The sequence below is a fragment of the Eleutherodactylus coqui genome, chromosome 2 (assembly GCF_035609145.1).
Source record: "Eleutherodactylus coqui strain aEleCoq1 chromosome 2, aEleCoq1.hap1, whole genome shotgun sequence".
Classification (NCBI taxonomy): Eukaryota; Metazoa; Chordata; class Amphibia; order Anura; family Eleutherodactylidae; genus Eleutherodactylus; species Eleutherodactylus coqui.
Window position 1 is genome coordinate 288117949 of NC_089838.1, and position 9052 is coordinate 288127000.

Consider the following 9052-nt stretch of genomic DNA (forward strand, 5'->3'; position numbering starts at 1 on the left):
AAATCCTTGCGCTCAGGTCACCAGGTGGAAGTCCTTAACAATGAGAATTGAGAACCACCTACTTGAGAGGAGGGGTCTGGTGGCACTTACAGATTTCCCCAGTGACGATGCCAGAGGTAGATAGTGGATTTTCAAAGCGTCCTTTATCATTGGAAAATAATTCTGATTGATAGAGTATCGCATTGACAAGCAAACTACGTTTCCTATTGCTGTCTTGCAGCTGCCATCAAAAGCCAAACTTACTTTCCCATGTTATCTGAATGAATATTCTACAGGCTATCCTTCAGCTCACTATCAATAATATCTCGTAGACAACCCCATTAGGCACTCCAACTCAGCTCCTAATGAGGTTGTCTTCTGTTGGACCTTTGGAGGCCATTACCTTGTTGAAGTTTGGGCGCTATGGAACATCCTCTACTGGCCAGTCTAACCATTATTTGACCACTGTGTAGAACTTGTCATTCTACTGGGCTCAGAAGGTGGTGGTCTTGGTGCTGGACTCTCCTTCCCCCTAAGGCTACATACACACAAGTGTATTTTATGGCTGTGCACTGTCTGTGTAATTTTACAGAAGCACACAGCCTAATTATAGCTTATGAGGCTATGCATGTGAATGTTTTTTTCACACGGACCCATGATGTGCGTGAAAAAACTCATGGTATGTCCTATTCTCACCTGGTTCATGGACGAGAAATAGGACACGTAATGCCCCTGAACGTGCATTATCTGTACATAGGGCAACACAGTGGCCTTACAGTGCTGGGATCTTGGGCTTAAATCCAAACAAGTGCGACATCTGCATGGAAGGAGTATGTATGTTCTCCCTGTGTTGATTTGGGTTTTGGTTGCTCCCAACATTCCATAAACATATTAATAGGTGATGGGCAGTGAACTGCTGAGAGTGACTGTAATGTAGCAAACAAGATATGCATTACCGGGCTAATTTCTATATTTGTTTGACTTTTCTACTCTGTAATTTTTAGCTTTATGTCAACATTTTACAAGTTGTTCTGGGCAATTCTGTGTACTTATAATTCTTAAATTTGTAGAAGAAGTAACATTTAGGTCTAATGTTTTTAGGTACAAGATGAGCTCCAAGACCTGCAAAGCACAAGTCATAGAATTACATTTTCATAGAAAGCATCACCAAATGGTAGTTGTGTTGTAAAGTCATCTAGAGATAAATCAGTTGTATGTTGTTCTACTCTTCATAGGATATGTGTTAAAAACTTAAATGAATAAAAAAAATTAACTTTTTTACATTTTCTCATTTTATTTTCCCATTTTGGTGTTTTTAAAGAATATTAAATAAGGAAAGCATAGTAACATAGTATGTAAGGCTGAAAATAGAGGTATGTCCATCCAGTTCAGCCTATTATGCTGCAGTGTTGATCCACAGGAAGGCAAAACCCTCCATGAGGTAGAAGAAAATGTTCCTCATCTTAAAGAAAAATTCCTTCTCAACTTCAATCTGGCAATTGAAATAATCCCTGGTTTACCGACGTTTCTGAAGTAAGCAGTGACTATAATAATGTTACACCCAAAAAAGCTATCCAGGCCCCTCTTGTTCTCTTTTAGTGAGTTCACCATCACCACGTCCTCAGGCAGAGAGTTCCATAGTCCCACTGCTCTTTCAGAAAAAAAAATACCTTTCTATGTTGTGTAGAAACCTGCTTTCCTCTAGACGTAGAGGATGCCCCCTTGTTACAGTCACAGACCCCAATTCCCAATACTTGGTCCCAGGTCTCTATCTACACTGTCTTCCCCCACCTATTACTCTTTTGGCCCTCCCCCCCCCCAGTCCCTAGTTTAAACACTCCTCCAGCCTTCCAGCCATCTTCTCCCCTAGTACAGATGCACCTTCTCCATTGAGATGCAGCCTGTAGCCAACAGCAATCTCAGCCAAGTTCTCTAGGAACCTGAAGCCCTCCTTCTTACACCAACTCTGGAGCCACTTGTTTACCTTCCTGAGCTCTCACTGCCTTTCTTGTGTGGCTTGTGATACAGGTAGTATTTCCAAGAAAACTACCTGTATCAGGTCCTCACCCTAAGCCAGAAAAAAAATCTGCATGAAAAAATGCACTCGTCACGGATTTAGAATCCATAGCATTATCATTATTGCCATGCACTCCATGTTAAAAAGCTGCAAATTAACTCCAATGAATTACTATGGAGGTAATCAATATGCCAATCCATGGTAGAATTCCAAGTTTCAGATGCAAATTTATTTAAATAAGAAATCTACAGCAGATTTTTCAATCCGTACCATCTAGGCAAGAGCTAACGGCGACATCTTTTATATTTTCCAAAGAGAAAATGTATGTGCTAATTATTGATTTAGTGAACCAGTGGAGTATGTTGAGGAGAGAAAGACTCATGGCAAAGATCAAAGTGAGTCTCCACCATTGTAATGCTTGTATCTGTCACCCCGGACAGAAGTGTATGGTGTTTGTTTTACCTTCACACGCTCTTTTGGTCAATTCCCGGACTGTGGAGAGGAAAGTTCTGTAAAGCTTCTCACCATCCAATAACAAAATGGATAAAGCAACCCTCCTCTCTCCAAGAACCCCAAACCACCTGGGCCACATTACAGAAATCCTTAAGATGTGGCTTGTTAGAGCTAATTGAACAGGTTTGGCATGCTCTTTATAGGGAATTGGGAAAAGGAAAATCTTTGGGTCACCATGAATCCTGGTAACTAAAACAGATTTTTGGTGCACAGTCCACATAATAAATCTGTAAGAAGTTCACTGTGTCTGATGCAGCCTTTAAAGGGATTTTGTCATAAAAAAAAAAAATAAAATTCTATACTCATCTATTTTTTTACAGGTAGTCTACTTACAGCATCTTCTCCTCCCTGAGCTTCTGCAGTTTCCTGGGTCACATCTCCTCTAGCCTGACTGGCATGTTATGAAGCCGGCATTCCTTACTTTCTTTAGTGAAGGTCACGTCCCTGTGACATAACGTTCACTGGCTGGAAGGAATGCTGATCTATTGTAGAGACAGTGGGCATGCGCAGTTTCTGCAATAGCTCGGCACTCCCTCTGCTGGGCTGTGAACTGTGACATAACGCACATTGCCAGGCAGGAAGAAGACTGCCTGTGAATGTACATAACCTCACAGGAAGCAGAAGAATCAGCCAGCTGGAGGTGAGGTGAGCCCCCAGACTGCAGGAAACAGGGGAAGATCATTGAGGAGAAGATCTGGTAAGTAGATTGACAGAAGAGGAATAGTTAAGTATAGAATTTTTTTTCTTTTTAATGACAGAACCCCTTTAAGGGTTTCTGCCAAGATAGAAAATTACCACCTGTTCACAAGATCCGGCGATCTTAAGAATGGGGTTGTGATTGGAGCAGCGATCACGCATGCACATTTTTACTTCATGCATTTCAATGACAGCTCTGGGGATTGCTGAGTTCATGCAGCCTCTATTTATGTGGGGGCATTCAGCTCTGCTTCTGGGATTGTTGAGGGCACTGATCAGAAAGCTATCCTCTGTCCTGTGGGATAACTTTGTATCTTGGCACAACTCCATGAAGCAACCCATTCATTATGAGATAGCTGGCAACAATGTGTATTCTTTAAGTTTTGTAAATTTATATAAATATATAATTTTTATTATTTATTTAATTTGTTCTAATTTATAAAAAAAAAGCAACCAGTCTACTGAGAGCGCAGACCTAGTTTTCTTATTACTGTTTATATAGATTAAAACACAATAATTAATCAGTTTGAGTTAGAACAAAGGCAATGTATCATTCTGCTGTAAAACATATTTTGAATGTAAAACCATTTCTCATCATATACTACAGTTCTTTATTAAAATACTTAGAACCATAACATTTCATTATCGATAAAAGTGCAGCCGTCACACAGCATACATACACTGACATCTCTCACAAGGAGACGATTAACAAACTTACAAAGTCCCGAAAAGTTGATTTGTTAGAACATTACAAATTTTTTCATGTTTAGTTTTTTTTTGTTTTTGTTTTTTTTAAGCTGCTGTTTTTGATGCAGTATTTGAGCCAAAGCTGAAAGTGAACCCAGGAGGAAGGAGAAGAGTCCTTCCTTAATATTTCTCATTTATTTAAAATCTACAGTACTTTCTGGATTTGACTCAAAAAACTGCATAAAAAAGGGTGGTTTTACAACACTATGCCATTTTGTACAAGGTTTAAATTACATAATAAATTACATTAAATACAGTGTGGATGTTTTGTGGATTTAACACAGAATAGAACTGGAATACGGTAAAGTCTGTGAGTGCTGACCTTAGGAACAGGCAGTGGATGAGGTGGAAGGACATGCTCTTAGCTGATTGCACAGTATGTACATGTTTGCCGTATTGAGTAATGGTATATATAGACCACTCTTCGTGGATGTATCCCACCCATAGAGCAGTCTGTATGGTAATATTCTCCCACACTCGGAGGCCCATGAGAAGTTTCACAGACTGCATAGAAAATAAGACTCTATTTTTTGGATGGTTAGGAGGTGACACTTGCAAACTTCTAGAGAACTGCAATAGGATATCATCCGTCATGTGTGGATCCAAACGGGATTGGCTAACAAATGAAGTAGATGCATCATGGTCCTGGCGCATAAGGGTGCCCAAAAGCCCATCTTCCACATACCAAGACACCAGTATTACATGATACGGGGTTCTTTTACATATTTTGTATTGTTGCCAAGAAGCCTCACATTACGCCTTTGATTCTAGGTGTATCACAACAGATGTTTATTTTTGCCTCCCAGTATGTCATACAATGTGTAAATGTATGTGATTGGCTATTGCATTAAATAAAGGTTGGGTTTTGGATTATTGATATATGTATCCTAAACAAACCAGGAATCAAAGGGTTAAGTAGTCAATACAATAGGAACTCCAACCTTCAATGCCCGCAGAATTAATATATGATAATCCTGTGTGTAGGCGTCCTTACTCCCCCCCCCCCCCAACCTCAAAGGAAATGAGCAACCTGATGAATAGTTACAAATATATCATATGTGATAATATTATTATCCCAGAATATAGATCTATAAATAATACAGAGAACATAGAATAAAATAATCTGCATTGACGCCTTATTGACCCAGTAGTTGTCTCCGATGTGAATGTCCTCCACCTAGGAACGCCCACATTATCTTCTGTAATTGGGTTTAGCAGCCTGAAACAGAATCAGTAAGGTGTCAAGTTTTTACATTTTGATGAGATCCAGTCTTATACAATAACCTGATGTTTGTTGGGTTAATGTGGACCAATTAGTATCCCCTCTATTGCACTTATATTATGCTGCAGATCTAGCCAGCTAGAACTGCACAGAAAAGACCTTCATAATGCTGATTTACTGCTGTGTTCCTTATTGCATTTATCATCTATCTATCTACATTCATTGCTAATAGCCATTATTATTTGTATTAGTAGAAACTGATAATTATATATTATATATGGTATATTATATCTTTCAGTAAAAGTCACTAAGTATATACTGTACCTGTGATGGGACGGGGGGATACAATGGTCTAGAAGGAGGGACAGAGGCTGGCTGCTGATTTGCCTAAAATTAAACAAGAACACAATAATACAGTAAGGTTATTTTGCCTCCCCATCTATTTTTCTATTTAAACTGAAAGGGGTCTTCCAGAAACAAAATTATTGGTGACCTATTCTCAGGATAGGTCACCAATAGCAGATTGGCAGGTTCCGCCATTTGAGAACCCCACCAGTCAGTTGATTACATGCTGTTATGGGTGGCTGGACTTGTGAAAGTGCCATCTATGGTGCAGTGGTCTGGTTTGGTATTACAACTCTGTCCCTTTCACTTCAATAGAAGAGAGCTGCAATGCCGGACCAGGCCACTGCACTTTGGACAGCACTTCAGTAGCATATCATCAGCTAATCAGAGAGGGTCCGAATTGGTGGACCCCCATTGATCTGCTATAGGTAACCTATCCTGAGAGTAGGTCATCAATAGTTTTGCTCCTGGAAAAGCCCTTTAATAAAGATATTCACCATTTTCTTGTGTATATATATGCCAGTCATGAGGTGGCATAAGCAGGGGCGTAACTATAGAGGATGCAGGGGATGTGGTTGCACCCGGGCCAATGAGCCTTGGGGGGCCCATAAGGCCTCTCTTCTCCATATAGGGAGCCCAGTACTATGAATAAAGCATTATAGTTGGGGCCCCATTCCAGGTTTTGCATTGGAGCCCAGGAGCTTCAAGTTACGCCTCTGGGCATAAGGATGCGGCATGCATGTAATTGGTTCAAATATTTCATACCGTTTTTAAAATTTGGAGAGACTTTTGCTGAATTGCAAGCTGATAGACTATAGAACATGCTTGGTAAAGGTTCTCTAATGACTTACAGGCTAGTCATGTATAAAAATGCATAGAAGATACATCCTAAGATGTCTGGGAAGGAGCCTTGACTTAATGGGTACATTTCATTTTGAGAGAGTTTTTTTGAGGGCCCTCAACAGTTCAATTGTAACTATACTCTTTGTAAAAAAAAGTCAAGTCCCTAGAAGGAGTTGTGGTTTTGCAGGCAGACACAGGAAATTATTAGAGTTGTGGCGCAATTAGATAAATAGTCTTGCACCTGAGGTCCTAAAAATGCTTCCACCCTTGGCCTATAAAAGGCTCTCAGAGGCTACTTGTGTGTAGTGGACCTTTTTTCTCTGCTTGTGTAGAGCTTGTTGACCACTAGATGCCTCTACAACACAGTCAAAGAGAATTTGCCCAGTTAACAGAGTTTGAGAGGGGGTGCATTATTGGAATGCGAGAAGTTAGATAGTCAAATCAACAAATTGCCCAACACACCTGGGCTGATTTGACCAGACTGTGAAAAAGTGCTAGGACCAGTGGATTCATGAGGGCATGCACACAAGGCGATTGGGTTCAATATGTCCTTGACCACCAATAGAGAGGATCATCTGGCCGTTCAATAACCATAAGCACCTCCAACTGTTTGCCATCCAGAGACAGGTGGTGCCATCCCTACATACCCCTGCATCTGTCAGAACCATTTCTAAGCGCTCGGCTGAACGACATCTGGTCTCATGCTGCGCATTAGCTGTATTGCCTTTGACACCCACAGTCATATCTATTTGCAGTGGTGTCGTGAACAAATCCAGGTTTAGTTGGGGCACTGACGATGGCTGTGTTTGTGCCTGGAGACCTCGGGGTGAGCACTTCAGTCCCACCTTTGCTGTGAAGTGGCACACTGCCCCCACTGCTGGTATGATGGTCTTGGGGGTCATCACATAGGACACTTGGTCAGCCCTAGTAGTGGTATGAGGGACAATGACAGCTCAGTGATATGTTCAGGACATCCTCCAGCCAAATGTGCTGCTCTCATGGCGGCTTCCAAGAGGCATTTTGTAGCAGGATAATGCTCTGCCGCACACAAAAGCGGGTCACAGGAAGCCCCCACAACGTTGACACACTTCTGTGGCCTTCCTGGTCGCTAGATTTATTGCCAATAGAACATGTATGGGACCATCTGGGATGCCAACTTTAACAGCCTATGAGTTTGCATTTTCTAGAAGCAGTTGAAGCAAATGTAAACCAATATGCCACACAGGGGCGTAACTATAGAGGGTGCAGGGGATGCGGTTGCACCCGGGCCCAGGAGCCTTAGGGGGCCCATAAGGCATCTCTTCTCCATATAGGGAGCCCAGTACTACGAATAAAGCATTATAGTTGGGGGCCCTGTTACAGGTTTTGCATTAGGGGCGCAGAAGCTTCAAGTTACGCCCCTGTGCAGCATGGTTTAGGTATAGGTACGGGTACAGATACAGATAGAGGGGGGACCCAGCTCACCTTTTGCATCAGGGCCCCTGAGCCTTTAGTTACGCCCCTGATGCCACAAGATACCATATGGAACCTGTATGCCTCCATGCCCACCCGTATCACCTCTTGTATCCAAGCTAGAGGTGGCCCAATAGGGTACTAGAACCTCCCTTCAAGTGTTTATTTTTCCACAATAAATTGCTCTGAAATTGTAATCACTCACTTATATCAATGTTACAATCACACAGAGAAAGTTATATTCAATTCTGACAACTCCTTCTAGGTGCTTGATGTTTTTTGGCAATGAGTGTATAATGGGTGAAGAGTTTGCAATCCAACCTAGAACCCTATGCCTGAGGGGCTCAGTTGCCCCTCTTTCCCATGAGAGTACACCAGCACTGTTACTAACATGTCATAGTTCAGAGGCCCAGATTTTTCATTGGGGTCTTACAGCTTCACGTTATGTCTCTCTTCTACAAATGGTCACCTTAAATATTTTACATTTTTCCTTATTTGACTGGCACAAATTATTCAGCCCCCTTTAAAAAAGAAGATAACGCCCCCTACTATAGATTGTAAATTACAAAATAGTTTTGTTAAAACTTTTTAAAGTTTTTTAAAGACTTTTGGTTGTAGGTGTGGGGTTTTTCTATGTAGAGATCACAGGTTCTCCTTCCACATCTGCTTAATATATCTTAACAGTCTCTATCAGTAGTAAATGCTGAGTAAGTTCCTGTTTTCAATAAACAGTCTCCAAAATACGGTAAGCTGCTGAGCACATTATTTCCTGCCCTATACTTACATGCGAGAACTGTGGTTTCTGACCCTGTGCCGGGAGATAAGGAGCATAATACATCTGTGTGCAAAGACAGTAAAGCAGAGTTATCATTATGGATACAGCACAATAATATCTATCTATCTCATATCTATCTATCTATCTATCTATCTATCTATCTATCTATCTATCTATCTATCTATCTCATATCTATCTATCTATCTATCTATCTATCTATCTATCTATCTATCTCATATCTATCTATCTCATATCTCTCTATCTATTTCATATCTCTCTATCTCATATCTATCTATCTATCTATCTATCTATCTATCTATCTCATATCTATCTATCTATTTCATATCTATCCATCTATTTCATATCTATCTATCTATCTATCTCATATCTATCTATCTATCTATCTATCTATCTATCTATCTATCTATCTATCTATCTATCTATTTCATATCTATCCATCTCA

General features: G+C 40.7%; 1 protein-coding gene across 2 annotated transcripts in view; it reads right to left on the reverse strand.

The window, feature by feature from the left end:
• Positions 1-3799: 3799 nt before the first annotated feature.
• Positions 3800-9052, reverse strand: part of LOC136612678 (zinc metalloproteinase-disintegrin-like MTP4) — a 51348-nt gene continuing 46095 nt past the window's right edge. For both annotated transcript variants that reach the window (XM_066593186.1, XM_066593185.1), the window contains exons 22-24: positions 8599-8652; positions 5499-5561; positions 3800-5171 (exon numbers count right to left, since the gene is read on the reverse strand). In XM_066593186.1, the coding sequence (XP_066449283.1) occupies positions 5145-5171; positions 5499-5561; positions 8599-8652 (144 nt within the window). In that variant the 3' untranslated portion in view covers positions 3800-5144. The remainder of the gene's footprint in view (positions 5172-5498; positions 5562-8598; positions 8653-9052) is intronic.